This window comes from Oncorhynchus masou, unplaced genomic scaffold (genome assembly GCF_036934945.1).
Source record: "Oncorhynchus masou masou isolate Uvic2021 unplaced genomic scaffold, UVic_Omas_1.1 unplaced_scaffold_5692, whole genome shotgun sequence".
Lineage (NCBI taxonomy): Eukaryota > Metazoa > Chordata > Actinopteri > Salmoniformes > Salmonidae > Oncorhynchus > Oncorhynchus masou.
In genome coordinates this window covers 2,109-20,619 of record NW_027012110.1, presented here as the reverse complement: position 1 = coordinate 20,619, position 18,511 = coordinate 2,109, and the positions used below count along the sequence as shown (strand labels likewise).

Here is an 18,511-nt window from a genome sequence, read left to right as displayed (position 1 = left end):
CATTTGAAGCAGTCTTAATTATTTGGACAAACACATTTCATCAAAGTTTAGAGTTCTGTCCAATTTTCCATGCCTTTCTGTGATTACATTAAGCTTGTGATTCTACTTACTTGTTGAATTAATTTGCAGGTTGTCTTGGTTGTGTTTTAGATGTTTTTCCTAATAGAAACTATTCTGCTCTTGAGTTGCGTTCCCATGCAAAACTAGACAGAGACAGTGCCTTGCGAAAGTATTCGGCCCCTTGAACTTTGCGACCTTTTGCCACATTTCAGGCTTCAAACATAAAGATATAAAACTGTATTTTTTTTGTGAAGAATCAACAACAAGTGGGACACAACCATGAAGTGGAACGACATTTATTGGATATTTCAAACTTTTTTAACAAATCCAAAACTGAAAAATTGGGCCTGCAAAATGATTCAGCCCCCTTAAGTTAATACTTTGTAGTGCCACCTTTTGCTGCGATTACATTTACATTTACATTTAAGTCATTTAGCAGACGCTCTTATCCAGAGCGACTTACAAATTGGTGAATTCACCTTCTGACATCCAGTGGAACAGCCACTTTACAATAGTGCATCTAAATCATTAAGGGGGGGTGAGAAGGATTACTTATCCTATCCTAGGTATTCCTTGAAGAGGTGGGGTTTCAGGTGTCTCCGGAAGCTGGTGATTGACTCCGCTGTCCTGGCGTCGTGAGGGAGTTTGTTCCACCATTGGGGGCCAGAGCAGCGAACAGTTTTGACTGGGCTGAGCGGGAACTGTACTTCCTCAGTGGTAGGGGAGGCGAGCAGGCCAGAGGTGGATGAACGCAGTGCCCTTGCTTGGGTGTAGGGCCTGATCAGAGCCTGGAGGTACTGCGGTGCCGTTCCCCTCACAGCTCCGTAGGCAAGCACCATGGTCTTGTAGCGGATGCGAGCTTCAACTGGAAGCCAGTGGAGAGAGCGGAGGAGCGGGGTGACGTGAGAGAACTTGGGAAGGTTGAACACCAGACGGGCTGCGGCTTTCTGGATGAGTTGTAGGGTTTAATGGCACAGGCAGGGAGCCCAGCCAACAGCGAGTTGCAGTAATCCAGACGGGAGATGACAAGTGCCTGGATTAGGACCTGCGCCGCTTCCTGTGTGAGGCAGGGTCGTACTCTGCGGATGTTGTAGAGCATGAACCTACAGGAACGGGCCACCGCCATGATGTTGGTTGAGAACGACAGGGTGTTGTCCAGGATCACGCCAAGGTTCTTAGCGCTCTGGGAGGAGGACACAATGGAGTTGTCAACCGTGATGGCGAGATCATGGAACGAGCAGTCCTTCCCCGGGAGGAAGAGCAGCTCCGTCTTGCCGAGGTTCAGCTTGAGGTGGTGATCCGTCATCCACACTGATATGTCTGCCAGACATGCAGAGATGCGATTCGCCACCTGGTCATCAGAAGGGGGAAAGGAGAAGATTAATTGTGTGTCGTCTGCATAGCAATGATAGGAGAGACCATGTGAGGTTATGACAGAGCCAAGTGACTTGGTGTATAGCGAGAATAGGAGAGGGCCTAGAACAGAGCCCTGGGGGACACCAGTGGTGAGAGCGCGTGGCGAGGAGACAGATTCTCGCCACGCCACCTGGTAGGAGCGACCTGTCAGGTAGGACGCAATCAAGCGTGGGCCGCGCCGGAAATGCCCAACTCGGAGAGGGTGGAGAGGAGGATCTGATGGTTCACAGTATCGAAGGCAGCCGATAGGTCTAGAAGGATGAGAGCAGAGGAGAGAGAGTTAGCTTTAGCAGTGCGGAGCGCCTCCGTGATACAGAGAAGAGCAGTCTCAGTTGAATGACTAGTCTTGAAACCTGACTGATTTGGATCAAGAAGGTCATTCTGAGAGAGATAGCGGGAGAGCTGGCCAAGGACGGCACGTTCAAGAGTTTTGGAGAGAAAAGAAAGAAGGGATACTGGTCTGTAGTTGTTGACATCGGAGGGATCGAGTGTAGGATTTTTCAGAAGGGGTGCAACTCTCGCTCTCTTGAAGACGGAAGGGACGTAGCCAGCGGTCAGGGATGAGTTGATGAGCGAGGTGAGGTAAGGGAGAAGGTCTCCGGAAATGGTCTGGAGAAGAGAGGAGGGGATAGGGTCAAGCGGGCAGGTTGTTGGGCGGCCGGCCGTCACAAAAGCGAGATTTCATCTGGAGAGAGAGGGGAGAAAGAGGTCAGAGCACAGGGTAGGGCAGTGTGAGCAGAACCAGCGGTGTCGTTTGACTTAGCAAACGAGGATCGGATGTCGTCGACCTTCTTTTCAAAATGGTTGACGAAGTCATCTGCAGAGAGGGAGGAGGGGGGGGGAGGAGAAGGTGGCAAAGGATTCAGGAGGGAGGAGAAGGTGGCAAAGAGCTTCCTAGGGTTAGAGGCAGATGCTTGGAATTTAGAGTGGTAGAAAGTGGCTTTAGCAGCAGAGACAGAGGAGGAAAATGTAGAGAGGAGGGAGTGAAAGGATGCCAGGTCCGCAGGGAGGCGAGTTTTCCTCCATTTCCGCTCGGCTGCCCGGAGCTCTGTTCTGTGAGCTCGCAATGAGTCATCGAGCCACGGAGCGGGAGGGGAGGACCGAGCCGGCCTGGAGGATAGGGGACATAGAGAGTCAAAGGATGCAGAAAGGGAAGAGAGGAGGGTTGAGGAGGCAGAATCAGGAGATAGGTTGGAGAAGGTATGAGCAGAGGGAAGAGATGATAGGATGGAAGAGGAGAGAGTAGCGGGGGAGAGAGAGCGAAGGTTGGGACGGCGCGATACCATCCGAGTAGGGGCAGTGTGGGAAGTGTTGGATGAGAGCGAGAGGGAAAAGGATACAAGGTAGTGGTCGGAGACTTGGAGGGAGTTGCAATGAGGTTAGTGGAAGAACAGCATCTAGTAAAGATGAGGTCGAGCGTATTGCCTGCCTTGTGAGTAGGGGGAAGGTGAGAGGGTGAGGTCAAAAGAGGAGAGGAGTGGAAAGAAGGAGGCAGAGAGGAATGAGTCAAAGGTAGACGTGGGGAGGTTAAAGTCGCCCAGGACTGTGAGAGGTGAGCCGTCCTCAGGAAAGGAGCTTATCAAGGCAGCAAGCTCATTGATGAACTCTCCGAGGGAACCTGGAGGGCGATAAATGATAAGGATGTTAAGCTTGAAAGGGCTGGTAACTGTGACAGCATGGAATTCAAAGGAGGCGATAGACAGATGGGTAAGGGGAGAAAGAGAGAATGACCACTTGGGAGAGATGAGGATCCCGGTGCCACCACCCCGCTGACCAGAAGCTCTCGGGGTGTGCGAGAACACGTGGGCGGACGAAGAGAGAGCAGTAGGAGTAGCAGTGTTATCTGTGGTGATCCATGTTTCCGTCAGTGCCAGGAAGTCGAGGGACTGGAGGGAGGCATAGGCTGAGATGAACTCTGCATTGTTGGCCGCAGATCGGCAGTTCCAGAGGCTACCGGAGACCTGGAACTCCACGTGGGTCGTGCGCGCTGGGACCACCAGATTAGGGTGGCCGCGCCACGCGGTGTGGAGCATTTGTACGGTCTGTGCAGAGAGGAGAGAACAGGGATAGATAGACACATAGTTGACAGGCTACAGAAGAGGCTACGCTAATGCAAAGGAGATTGGAATGACAAGTGGACTACACGTCTCGAATGTTCAGAAAGTTAAGCTTACGTAGCAAGAATCTTATTGACTAAAATGATTGAAATGCTACAGTACTGCTGGAGTAGGCTAGCTGGCAGTGGCTGCGTTGTTGACTTTGTAGGCTAGCTGGTAGTGGCTGCGATGTTGACACTACACTAATCAAGTCGTTCCGTCGAGTGTAATAGTTTCTACAGTGCTGCTATTCGGGGCTAGCTGGCTAGCTAGCAGGTTGATTGCGTTACGTTACCTTAAAAGAACGACAATAGCTGGCTAGCTAACCTAGAAAATCGCTCTAGGCTACACAATTGTCTTAGATACAAAGACGGCTATGTAGCTAGCTAGCTACGATCAAACAAATCAAACCGTTGTACTGTAACAGCTGTAAGTTCAAGGAATATCGGACCAAATACTCAACTTTTTTTTGTTGACTATTTTAATACACTGAAAGTGAATTGGTCAGATTACTTATGACAAATTCAAACGGAGGGACGAGGTATATAAAGTGTTTTTATTTAAAAACGTGAAACAGATGTATTAAAATACCCCCCCAAAAAAGGTGACATTATATACTGTCACCTCAATATGAAACATTTGATCTGAAATCCAAAATGTTGGAGAAAAGAGACACATTTAAATGTTAGCTTCACTGTCAAAATATATATGTTGTGGACTGTATACTCAATACAATCTAAATCTGATAACTCACTGTCAAAATAGATATGGTGTGGACTGTATACTCAATACAATCTAAATCTGATACCTCACTGTCTGTCTTTTGACTGATACTGCTTTTTAAACAGTCCTTGTAAGTCTACTCAAATATTTGGGATATAAATGTTTCACTCACATAATATTATGATCATTGAAAATAATGACACTTTAATTAGTTTATGAATAGATATGGCAGGTTTCAGGACACTGAGATATCTGAAAATGTTGGAAAAATATACTGCCGCGACTTCTGACCATCAAAGAATAGCTGTGTGATTTTAATATGATTTGACTCTTTGCAGGCTGTTAGGCTGTCTAGTCACAGAGGAAGGCTGTGCTTATCTGGTCTCAGCTCTGAGGTCAAACCCCTCACACCTGAGAGAGCTGGATCTGAGTAACAATGACCTGAAAGATTCAGGAGTGAAGTTGCTCTCTGATGGACTTGGGAATCCCCACTGTAAACTGGAGACTCTGAGGTCAGTATTCCTGTAGTTGGTCAACAAGTGATAACTGTTCACCAAATACACATGTGTTTACCAGACACACATAGTCCACACCATATGTGTTTGGACAGTGAAGCTTACAGTTTTAAATGTGCTGCTATGGTCCAGTATTTTGGATTTCAGATTTAATGTTCCATGTTAGGCAACAGTACAGAATGTCACCTTTTATTTAAAGGTATTTATACCTGGTGAGAGGTTAGCATGTTTTGTTGTAGCCTCTGTTATTGGTAATGGTGAGAGTATGGTATGTTTTGTTGTAGCCTCTGTTATTGGTAATAGTGAGAGGTTAGCATGTTTTGTTGTAGCCTCTGTTATTGGTAATGGTGAGAGGTTAGTATGTTTTGTTGTAGTCTCTGTTATTGGTAATGGTGAGAGGATAGTATGTTTTGTTGTAGCCTCTGATATTGGTAATGGTGAGAGGTTAGCATGTTTTGTTGTAGCCTCTGTTACTGGTAATGGTGAGAGGTTAGTATGTTTTGTTGTAGTCTATGTTATTGGTAATGGTGAGAAGTTAGCATGTTTTGTTGTAGCCTCTGTTATTGGTAATGGTGAGAGGTTAGCATGTTTTGTTGTATCCTCTGTTATTGGTAATGGTGAGAGGTTAGCATGTTTTGTTGTCGCCTCTGTTATTGGTAATGGTGAGAGGTTAGCATGTTTTGTTGTAGTCCCTTATTGTTTTCTCACTCATTATTATTCATGATGACAGAATGTCACATTTTATTTGAAAGGACACTGATATATCTAAACATTTTCAAAAATATCTTGACACTGTTTTCACCACCAAAGATCATCATCAGTGTGATTTTAAAATGATTTGACTCTTTGCAGGCTGTCAGGCTGTCTAGTCACAGAGGAAGGCTGTGCTTCTCTGGTCTCAGCTCTGAGGTCAAACCCCTCACACCTGAGAGAGCTGGACCTGAGCTACAATCACCCAGGAGACTCAGGAGTCAGACTGCTCTCTGCTGGACTGGAGGATCCACACTGCAGACTGGAGAAACTCAAGTATGTAGAGGGTTTATGTCAATGTTCATATCAGACATGTTGGACTTATCAGGCTGGTTTAGACAAACATTCTGACCACCACTTGGACAAAGGTGTGTGTGTGTGTGTGTGTGTGTGTGTGTGTGTGTGTGGAGTGTGTGTGTCGGTGCGTGCGTGAGCGTGCATGCATGTGTGAGAGCGCGCGCGTGTGTGTGTGTGTGTGGAGTGTGTGTATGTGTGTGTTTGTGTATCGGTGCTTTGTGAGCGTGAGCGCATGTGTGTGTGTGTGAGACACTCAATGACTGCCTGTTCTTCTGCTTACCGCTACAGTGTGGAACATGGTGGAGAGAACAGAATGAAACCTGGGCTTAGAAAATGTGAGTGTTGACTGATGTGAAGAATATGACTAAGAATAAGTCTTAATTCAAGTTAAGTCAAAGTCAAAGACCACCATCATTACTGACTTGGTCATATTAAATATCAGCTGTAGAAGCAGAAATCAGGGACACCAACGTTTACAAAGAGTTTAGAAAGTTTAGAAGTGTGTGTGTGTGTGTGTGTGTGTGTGTGATTAATGGGAATAAGTGTGTTTTATATTACCATACATTATAACATATGATAATTCAACAAGTCTCAAGTTACCTTAACTTCTCCTTTTGTTACCTAGAAACATCTACATTAAATGAATTAGTGAAAAGTGAGTTAACATTCTAATGTGAATGATGATGATTTCTAATATTGTGTCTGGTTTCATCCATCAGATGTCTGTGATCTCACACTGGATCCAAACACAGTAAACAGACTCCTCTCTCTGTCTGAGGAGAACAGAAAGGTGACATGGAGGACAGAGGAGCAGCCGTATCCTGATCACCCAGAGAGATTTGAGGGCTGTAAACAGGTGCTGTGTAGAGAGGGTCTGACTGGGCGCTGTTACTGGGAGGTAGAGTGGAGTGGGAGGGGGGCTGTTATTGGAGTGACATATAAAGGAATCAACAGGAGTGGAGGGGGTAATGACTGTGTGATTGGATTAAATGACAAGTCCTGGACTCTGTTCTGCTCTGACAACAGTTACACTGCCTGGCACAATGATAATACCACTACCATAGACGTCCCCTCCTCCAGCTCCCACAGAGTAGGAGTGTATCTGGACTGGCCAGCCGGCACTCTGTCCTTCTATAGAGCCTCCTCTGACACACTGACCCACCTGATCACATTCACCTCCACATTCACTGAGCCACTCTATCCAGGGTTTGGGGTTTATTATGATGGCAACTCAGTGTCACTTTAAACAATAACACACAAAGAACACAAACACTGGACGGACACACACACACACACACACACACACACACTGGACACACACACATACTGGACACACACAACCAGGACACACACACACAGGACACAAAAACACTGGACGGAGACACACACACACAAACACACACACACACACACACACAGGACATATACACAGGACACACACAGAGGACACACAGGACACAAACACACAAGATACACACACACACACACACACACTGGACACACACACACTGACACACACACACTCTGGACACACACACTGGGCACACTCTCACACACACACAAACGCGTCTTCCTATAATTGTGAGGACCTTGACTCAGGAACTTCAAATGATTTTTCTGATAGAATTGGGAACAGACACCTCATTCCAGCACCAAGTGGTCCCACAAACACAGAGGTGTAAATATAACAGGAATACAAATATTATTCCAGACATTATAGACTAGAACTCCTTATGAATGTCTGCAGCCGATGAGACTGTTGGCGTCTGACAAGAGGTGAAAATATTACAGGAATATTCTGCAAATGTTGATGAAGACGTCACTCAATCCCTCCAAAACATCATGCAGTCTTTCCACAAGACTCCCATGAAGTTATAGTGTGACGTTATGAGTTAACGTTAAAGTAACATTCTCAGAACATACTGCACTTGTTTTATACTGTTTTAGATGGATCCTCTGTTTATCATCTTGTTTTATACTGTTTTAGATGGATCCTCTGTTTATCATCTTGTTTTATACTGTTTTAGATGGATCCTCTGTTTATCCTCTTGTTTTATACTGTTTTAGATGGATCCTCTGTTTATCATCTTGTTTTATACTGTTTTAGATGGATCCTCTGTTTATCATCTTGTTTTAAACTGTTTTAGATGGATCCTCTGTTTAAACATTTAAACTCTTACAATATCACCGTTAAAATACCAATGTGATCATTTGTTGTATGTTTTTTTATGTTGAAAAACAAATACAATTATACATGGACATATGCTCCATAGTTGTACAAGTATATAAGGATATATTGTACTTTTTGTAATAAAACGTACTTAAAACAAGAAAAAGCATGATAATTGTGAAAACAATTTCATTATCGATTTTACGTTGCCTCTATCAGTCGCAGGTTGATGTTTGTCATGAATCATGACATGGAGGCAGGACTGTGTGATTTCCTCTAGATATGCCAGCTGCAAAGTCAAAATTGGTTGTGGAAAATAATGTTGTTTTATGGTCTTAATTTAGGGGAAGGATTAGCAGTGTGGTTAGGATTGAGTTTAGGATTAAAATCTGATTTTATTACTTTGTGCCTGTGTCAGTTAGTGACCACTTTGCTGAACTGCCTCCAGGGCAAGATTCATGACAATAAATGCCAACCTGCCTCCCAGTCATCCCGTCATTATCTTAACAAGGCTGCAGAACATGCAAGCTCATGATGTGGGGGTTCTCTCATAACCCCCAGTCCCCAGGTGGGTAGATGGCAGGTTGAATAAAGAGAAGCTAGTGATGTGGGGGTTCTCTCATAACCCTCAGTCCCCAGGTGGGTAAGATGGCAGGTTGAAAAAGAGAAGCTAGTGATGTCGGGGTTCTCTCATAACCCTCAGTCCCCAGGTGGGTAGATGACAGGTTGAATAAAGAGAAGCTAGTGATGTGGGGGTTCTCTCATAACCCTCAGTCCCCAGGTGGGTAGATGGCAGGTTGTATAAAGAGAAGCCAGTGATGTGGGGGTTCTCTCATAACCCTCAGTCCCCAGGTGGGTAGATGGCAGGTTGAATAAAGAGAAGCTAGTGATGTGGGGGTTCTCTCAAAACCCTCAGTCCCCAGGTGGGTAGATGGCAGGTTGAATAAAGAGAAGCTAGTGATGTGGGGGTTCTCTCATAACCCTCAGTCCCCAGGTGGGTAGATGGCAGGTTGAATAAAGAGAAGCTAGTGATGTGGGGGTTCTCTCATAACCCTCAGTCCCCAGGTGGGTAGATGGCAGGTTGAATAAAGAGAAGCTAGTGATGTGGGGGTTCTCTCATAACCCTCAGTCCCCAGGTGGGTAGATGGCAGGTTGAGTAAAGAGAAGCTAGTGATGTGGGGGTTCTCTCATAACCCTCAGTCCCCAGGTGGGTAGATGGCAGGTTGAGTAAAGAGAAGCTAGTGATGTGGGGGTTCTCTCATAACCCTCAGTCCCCAGGTGGGTAGATGGCAGGTTGAATAAAGATAAAACAATGGGCTACATAACAAAATCCATGAATGTATAAAACATTAAGGACACCTTTCTTTCCATGACAAACTGTGAATCCAGGTGAAAGCTATGATTCCTTATTTGTCAATTGTAGATGAAAGGGAGGAGAAAGGTGAACTTTTTATGGCTGCAGGGGCAGTATTGAGTAGCTTGGATGAAAATGTGCCCATTGTAAATGGCCAGCTCCTCAGTCTCAGTTGCTAATATATGCATATTATTATTATTATTGGATAGAAAACACTCTAAAGTTTCCAAAACTGTCAAAATATTGTCTGTGAGTATAACAGAACTGATATTGCAGGAGAAACCCTGAGGAAAATCAAAACAGGAAGTGGCTTCTATTTTGAAAATTCCATGTTCCATTGCCTCCCTTTGCTCCATTTAAAGGGATATCAACCAGATTCCTTTTCCTATCGCTTCCTCAAGCTGTCAAAAGTCTTCATATATAGTTTCAGGCTTTTATTTTGAAAAATTAGCCAGAACGATAACATTGCGTCAAGCGGTCACATGAGTTTTGCTCGCGCAACAGAATTTGTATAGGTATTGCTTTTCCCTCTCCTACTGTAAAAGACATTTGCGGTTGATATATTATCGATTATATATTTTAGAAACAACCTGAGGATTGATTATAAAAAACGTTTGATATGTTTCTGTGGACATTATGGAAACTATTTGGAATTTTCGCCTGTGTTGTCGTGACCGCTCTTTCCTGTGGATTTCTTAACATAACGTGACAAACAAACGGAGGTATTTTGAATCTAAAAATAATCTTTATCGAACAAAAGGAACATTTGTTGTGTAACTGGGAGTCTCGTAAGTGAAAACATCCGAAGGTCATCAAAGATAAATTATTTATTTGCTTTTCTGATTTTCGTGATCGATCTACCTGATGCTAAGTGTACTTAATGTTTTATCGTGTGAACGATAAATTTACAAACGCTGGGATTGCTTTCGCTGTAAAGCATAATTTCAAAATCTGACACGACAGGTGGATTACCAAAAGGCTAAGCTGTGTTTTCCTATATTGCACTTGTGATGTCATGAATATAAATATTTATATTAATATTTATTGTATGCAGCGCTGTGCTATTCAGCGGTTGTTGATGACACTCATCCCGATATCAGGATTACAGCCATAACAAGTCAACCGCTGTGTCAGATTTCAAAAAAACTTTACGGAAAAAGCAAACCATGCAATCTTAAATGGTGCTCAGAGATAAGCAACATTTCCCCGCCATGTTGGAGTCAACAGAAATACGAAATTACATCATAAATATTCCCTTACCTTTGAGGATCTTCATCATAATGCACTCCCAGGAGTCCTAGTTCCACAATAAAAAAAGTTTTTTTTCGATAAAGCCCATTAATTATGTACAAGTAGCTACTTGCGCAGGTCCAGGCGAACGAAAACTTCAAAAAGTTATATTACAGGTTGAATAAACTTGTCAAACTAAGTGGAGAATCAATCTTCAAGATGTTGTTATCATAAATATTCAATAACGATCTTACTGGGATTTGAATAGGCAATGAATTGAAAATCGACCAGCCTCAGAATTCTCACTTCCTGTTTGGATTTTTTCTCGGGTGTTTGCCTGCCATATGAGTTCTGTTATACTCACAGACATCATTCAAACAGGTTTAGAAACATCATAGTGTTTTATATCAAATAGTAATAATACTAAGCATATATTAGCATCTGGGACAGAGTAGGAGGCAGTTCACTCTGGGCACGCTATTCATCCAAAGTGAAAATGCTGCCCCCTATCCTAGAGAAGTTTTAAAGAAGGATTTTTAAGCCTGGAGACAATAGAGACATGGATTGTGTATGTGTGTTATTCAGAGGGTGAATGAGCAAGACAAAAGTTTTAAGTGCCTTTGAATGGGGTATGGTAGTAGGTGCCAGGCGCATTGGTTTGTGTCAAGAACTGCAACACTGCTGGGTTTTCACGCTCATGTTCAACCACCCAAAGGACATCCAGACAACTTGACAACTGTGGGAAGCATTGGAGTCAACATGGGTCATCATCCCTGCGGAATTCAATGTTAGGAAGGTGTCCTTAATTTCTAGTCCACTCAATGTATAACATATAGACTACACTGCTCAGTTAGAGTAATATCTAGTCCACTCAGTGTATAACCTGTAGACTACACTGCTCAGTTATATCTAGTCCACTCAGTGTATAACCTGTAGACTACACTGCTCAGTTAGAGTAATATCTAGTCCACTCAGTGTATAACCTATAGACTACACTGCTCAGTTAGAGTAATATCTAGTCCACTCAGTGTATAACCTATAGACTACACTGCTCAGTTAGAGTAATATCTAGTCCACTCAGTGTATAACCTATAGACCACACTGCTCAGTTAGAGTAATATCTAGTCCACTCAGTGTATAACCTGTAGACTACACTGCTCAGTTAGAGTAATATCTAGTCCACTCAGTGTATAACCTGTAGGCTACACTGCTCAGTTATAGTAATATCTAGTCCACTCAGTGTATAACCTGTAGGCTACACTGCTCAGTTAGAGTAATATCTAGTCCACTCAGTGTATAACCTGTAGGCTACACTGCTCAGTTAGAGTAATATCTAGTCCACTCAGTGTATAACTTAAGGACAACACTGCTCAGTTAGAGTAATATCTAGTCCACTCAGTGTATAACCTGTAGACTACACTGCTCAGTTAGAGTAATATCTAGTCCACTCAGTGTATAACCTATAGACCACACTGCTCAGTTAGAGTAATATCTAGTCCACTCAGTGTATAACCTGTAGACTACACTGCTCAGTTAGAGTAATATCTAGTCCACTCAGTGTATAACCTGTAGGCTACACTGCTCAGTTATAGTAATATCTAGTCCACTCAGTGTATAACCTGTAGGCTACACTGCTCAGTTAGAGTAATATCTAGTCCACTCAGTGTATAACCTGTAGGCTACACTGCTCAGTTAGAGTAATATCTAGTCCACTCAGTGTATAACTTAAGGACAACACTGCTCAGTTAGAGTAATATCTAGTCCACTCAGTGTATAACCTGTAGACTACACTGCTCAGGTAGAGTAATATCTAGTCCACTCAGTGTATAACCTATAGACTACACTGCTCAGTTAGAGTAATATCTAGTCCACTCAGTGTATAACCTGTAGACTACACTGCTCAGTTAGAGTAATATCTAGTCCACTCAGTGTATAACCTATAGACTACACTGCTCAGTTAGAGTAATATCTAGTCCACTCAGTGTATAACCTGTAGACTACACTGCTCAGTTAGAGTAATATCTAGTCCACTCAGTGTATAACCTGTAGGCTACACTGCTCAGTTAGAGTAATATCTAGTCCACTCAGTGTATAACCTATAGGCTACACTGCTCAGTTATAGTAATATCTAGTCCACTCAGTGTATAACCTGTAGACTACACTGCTCAGTTAGAGTAATATCTAGTCCACTCAGTGTATAACCTGTAGACTACACTGCTCAGTTAGAGTAATATCTAGTCCACTCAGTGTATAACCTATAGACTACACTGCTCAGTTAGAGTAATATCTAGTCCACTCAGTGTATAACCTATAGACCACACTGCTCAGTTAGAGTAATATCTAGTCCACTCAGTGTATAACCTGTAGACTACACTGCTCAGTTAGAGTAATATCTAGTCCACTCAGTGTATAACCTGTAGACTACACTGCTCAGTTAGAGTAATATCTAGTCCACTCAGTGTATAACCTATAGGCTACACTGCTCAGTTAGAGTAATATCTAGTCCACTCAGTGTATAACCTATAGGCTACACTGCTCAGTTAGAGTAATATCTAGTCCACTCAGTGTATAACCTGTAGACTACACTGCTCAGTTAGAGTAATATCTAGTCCACTCAGTGTATAACCTATAGGCTACACTGCTCAGTTAGAGTAATATCTAGTCCACTCAGTGTATAACTTAAGGACAACACTGCTCAGTTAGAGTAATATCTAGTCCACTCAGTGTATAACCTGTAGACTACACTGCTCAGTTAGAGTAATATCTAGTCCACTCAGTGTATAACCTATAGACTACACTGCTCAGTTCGAGTAATATATAGTCCACTCAGTGTATAACCTGTAGACTACACTGCTCAGTTAGAGTAATATCTAGTCCACTCAGTGTATAACCTATAGACTACACTGCTCAGTTAGAGTAATATCTAGTCCACTCAGTGTATAACCTGTAGACTACACTGCTCAGTTAGAGTAATATCTAGTCCACTCAGTGTATAACCTGTAGGCTACACTGCTCAGTTAGAGTAATATCTAGTCCACTCAGTGTATAACCTGTAGGCTACACTGCTCAGTTAGAGTAATATCTAGTCCACTCAGTGTATAACCTGTAGACTACACTGCTCAGTTAGAGTAATATCTATTCCACTCAGTGTATAACCTGTAGGCTACACTGCTCAGTTATAGTAATATCTAGTCCACTCAGTGTATAACCTATAGGCTACACTGCTCAGTTAGAGTAATATCTAGTCCACTCAGTGTATAACCTGTAGACTACACTGCTCAGTTAGAGTAATATCTAGTCCACTCAGTGTATAACCTGTAGGCTACACTGCTCAGTTAGAGGCCGTCTGTTTAGGTGCCTCTTTATCAGCATCATAAAAGCTGATAGTTTTTCAACCACATCAAATATACATCCAAGTCAAACTGAAATCTAATAAGAAACATGTTGGGCCTTTTACAATGAAGTTTGGCCACTAGATTATTACCTATTTATATTCATAACTAAAACTTCACCTAATTTTAACATTCTGTCATAAACACATTCAAATTAATAACTAAAATAAAGAAAACAGTTTTCCGATCTCAAAAGGTTAAATATAAACGAACTAATTGTCTATTAAGTGCCAAATAAAGTAACGGTTGACCACAGGGATTCATAATAAATCATTAAAATCCCTTGTGAGAGCAGTTGTGTGAAACAGGAAGTGGCAATTGAATTCAAGAATCACCAAAAAATGTATTTGCTAAAACATTTCTAGTATTTTTTTCTCTTGGTAACAGGGTTGACATGTTATGCTGGAAACACTCAGTTTTCCACCACGAAACAACAACATGTAGAGCAGAACAGAACAGGGCAGAAGCAACTAGCGAGCTCAACTAGGACCTGCATGTTGGAGCTAGGACCTGCATGTTGGAGCTTGGGCCTGCATGTTGGAGCTTGGGCCTGCATGTTGGAGCTAGGGCCTGCATGTTGGAGCTAGGGCCTGCATGTTGGAGCAAGGGCCTGCATGTTGGAGCTAGGGCCTGCATGTTGGAGCTAGGGCCTGCATGTTGGAGCTAGGACAGCTAGGACCTGCATGTTGGAGCTAAGACCTGCATGTTGGAGCTAGGGCCTACATGTTGGAGCTAGGGCCTGCATGTTGGAGCTAGGACCTGCATGTTGGAGCTAGGACCTGCTTGTTGGAGCTAGGACAGCTAGGACCTGCATGTTGGAGCTAAGGCCTGCATGTTGGAGCTAGGGCCTGCATGTTGGTGCTAGGGCCTGCATGTTGGAGCTAGGGCCTGCATGTTGGAGCTAGGGCCTGCATGTTGGAGCTAGGGCCTGCATGTTGGAGCTAGGGCCTGCATGTTGGAGCTAGGGCCTGCATGTTGGAGCTAGGGCCTGCATGTTGGAGCTAGGACCTGCATGTTGGAGCTAGGACCTGCATGTTGGAGCTATGACCTGCATGTTGGAGCTAGGACCTGCATGTTGGAGCTAGGGCCTGTATGTTGGAGCTAGGACCTGCATGTTGGAGCTAAGACCTCCAACATGCAGGTCCTAGCTCCAAAACCCTGATGTTTGACAGTCATTTAGTTGTCTGTGGTTTTTCGTTCTCACTGTTACTTTGTCACTATTATAAATTGCATGAGTTATGTTATGGGTCTCGTTACCATCCCCCCATACTGCCGGGCCAAAAGGGATCCGTAACACCCTTTCCATTGTGATTTTAACTGAGACTGAGTTCACCATTGTAACCTGCAGAGTTTAGTGTCAAAGGTTTCCTGGGTAATTGTCCTTGAGCTTTTGATCGGGAGTGTAATTACAGGTAAGGAAGTTCTTCTACAACTTATGTCATTGGCAAGAATATTTCTTATAAGCTTTAATTCTAACTTAATTCTAACAGCTGTTTAGATGCTGATTTTCATAATATCATAGTCTCTGAGTTGGCTAATATAGCTAGTACCACCTAAAGCATGTTAGTTACAGTAGCTAGCTAATATAGCTGGAACCAACTAAAGCATGTTAGTTACAGTAGCTAGCTAATATAGCTGGAACCAACTAAAGCATGTTAGTTACAGTAGCTAGCTAATATAGCTGGAACCAACTAAAGCATGTTAGTTACAGTAGCTAGCTAATATAGCTGGAACCAACTAAAGCATGTTAGTTACAGTAGCTAAGTCGAAAAAGATTAGCTAGCTATCGTCATGGTGTAGCGACATATGTCTTTGTTTCCATTCTAGTCTGTTCCCACTCAATGATGACTTCTCCCATCACTCAAGGTGTTCAACAATTCCCTTCATTGTTTGTCTCAAAAGAATAAGTAAAACACTTCAACAGGTGAAATATTTAGTCAGATTAGCTAGCTACTTGTCATTAGGCTTTTAAAGGGGCAACCAGCTGTTTATACATCCATCTTTGGATTTTAAAATTAATAATATGTACCATTGATTCTTGAAGATATAACTTATAAATGCAAGGTGACAGAGGCTGCTGCTGTAGCTACAGGACTACCTGTGTCTGTAGTTAAGGTATGAAAAGGAGGTCCTCAGTCCTGGTGACAGAGGCTGCTGCTGTAGCTACAGGACTACCTGTGTCTGTAGTTAAGGTATGTAAAGGAGGTCCTCAGTCCTGGTGACAGAGGCTGCTGCTGTAGCTACAGGACTACCTGTGTCTGTAGTTAAGGTATGGAAAGGAGGTCCTCAGTCCTGGTGACAGAGGCTGCTGCTGTAGCTACAGGACTACCTGTGTCTGTAGTTAAGGTATGTAAAGGAGGTCCTCAGTCCAGGTGACAGAGGCTGCTGCTGTGGTTACAGGACTACCTGTGTCTGTAGTTAAGGTATGTAAAGGAGGTCCTCAGTCCTGGTGACAGAGGCTGCTGCTGTGGTTACAGGACTACCTGTGTCTGTAGTTAAGGTATGTAAAGGAGGTCCTCAGTCCTGGTGACAGAGGCTGCTGCTGTAGTTACAGGACTACCTGTGTCTGTAGTTAAGGTATGAAAAGGAGGTCCTCAGTCCTGGTGACAGAGGCTGCTGCTGTAGCTACAGGACTACCTGTGTCTGTAGTTAAGGTATGAAAAGGAGGTCCTCAGTCCTGGTGACAGAGGCTGCTGCTGTAGCTACAGGACTACCTGTGTCTGTAGTTAAGGTATGTAAAGGAGGTCCTCAGTCCTGGTGACAGAGGCTGCTGCTGTAGCTACAGGACTACCTGTGTCTGTAGTTAAGGTATGAAAAGGAGGTCCTCAGTCCTGGTGACAGAGGCTGCTGCTGTAGCTACAGGACTACCTGTGTCTGTAGTTAAGGTATGTAAAGGAGGTCCTCAGTCCTGGTGACAGAGGCTGCTGCTGTAGCTACAGGACTACCTGTGTCTGTAGTTAAGGTATGTAAAGGAGGTCCTCAGTCCTGGTGACAGAGGCTGCTGCTGTAGCTACAGGACTACCTGTGTCTGTAGTTAAGGTATGAAAAGGAGGTCCTCAGTCCTGGTGACAGAGGCTGCTGCTGTAGCTACAGGACTACCTGTGTCTGTAGTTAAGGTATGTAAAGGAGGTCCTCAGTCCAGGTGACAGAGGCTGCTGCTGTAGTTACAGGACTACCTGTGTCTGTAGTTAAGGTATGTAAAGGAGGTCCTCAGTCCTGGTGACAGAGGCTGCTGCTGTGGTTACAGGACTACCTGTGTCTGTAGTTAAGGTATGAAAAGGAGGTCCTCAGTCCTGGTGACAGAGGCTGCTGCTGTAGCTACAGGACTACCTGTGTCTGTAGTTAAGGTATGTAAAGGAGGTCCTCAGTCCTGGTGACAGAGGCTGCTGCTGTAGCTACAGGACTACCTGTGTCTGTAGTTAAGGTATGGAAAGGAGGTCCTCAGTCCTGGTGACAGAGGCTGCTGCTGTAGCTACAGGACTACCTGTGTCTGTAGTTAAGGTATGGAAGGGGTGTGTAAAGGGATTTCCTCCTCCCTTCCGAAGAGGAGAGAAGGATCGGAGGACCAATATGCGGCTTGGTAAGTGTCCATGGTTCTTTTAATAAGAAATAGTACACATGAACAACTGAATACAAAAACCAATAAACGTGGAACGAACGAAACCCAAAGCAGTACCGTGTGGTGATCAACACAGACAAGGAAACACTATACAAAAACAAAAAACGAAATAACGACCGTGAAGCTAATGAGAACTGTGCTGACACAAGCAATCAACATAGACAATCACCCACCAACAAACAGTGAAACCACGGCTACCAAGTATGATTCTCAATCAGAGACAACTAATGACACCTGCCTCTGATTGAGAACCATACTAGGCCGAAACATAGAAATACCCAAATCATAGAAAAACAAACATAGACTTCCCACCCCAACTCACGCCCTGACCATACTAAATAACGACAAAACGGAAATAAAGGTCAGAACGTGACAGGGTGGCTGGGGGTGAGAGGGAGATGGAATTAGGGACATGTGACTACAGGGTTGGTGGGTTTTGAGGGGTTAGTAGAAAGAGGGATTGTGGGGACATTTCGGGGAAAGAAAAGGCTGGGTCCTGATACTTGCATCCAGAATCACACTTTCATTTCACCTCATGCATTTAAAAACATTGGATTGGTGCATAATGGTTAGATATTCCACAACAGCACAAGACCACTGAACGACCCCAGGCCAAGTGTTTCCTTTCCTAACCCCCTGTATTATTAGAATACTGTGAAGGACCCCAGGCCAAGTGTTTCCTTTCCTAACCCCTGTATTATTAGAATACTGTGAAGGACCCCAGGCCAAGTGTTTCCTTTCCTAACCCCCTGTATTATTAGAATACTGTGAAGGACCCCAGGCCAAGTGTTTCCTTTCCTAACCCCTGTATTATTAGAATACTGTGAAGGACCCCAGGCCAAGTGTTTCCTTTCCTAACCCCTGTATTATTAGAATACTGTGAAGGACC

The 18,511-nt window shown here is 43.7% G+C and overlaps 1 protein-coding gene across 1 annotated transcript; it reads left to right on the top strand.

Annotated features, from left to right (window-relative positions):
• Positions 1-4,622: 4,622 nt before the first annotated feature.
• On the top strand, positions 4,623-8,193 carry LOC135536194 (stonustoxin subunit beta-like; the record flags this gene model as incomplete). The annotated part of the gene is made up of 4 exons (XM_064962569.1): positions 4,623-4,807; positions 5,663-5,836; positions 6,146-6,192; positions 6,577-8,193. Coding segments are annotated over 4 exons (933 nt in total), but the record flags the coding sequence as incomplete, so codon positions are not given.
• Between the last annotated feature and the right edge of the window lie 10,318 nt (positions 8,194-18,511).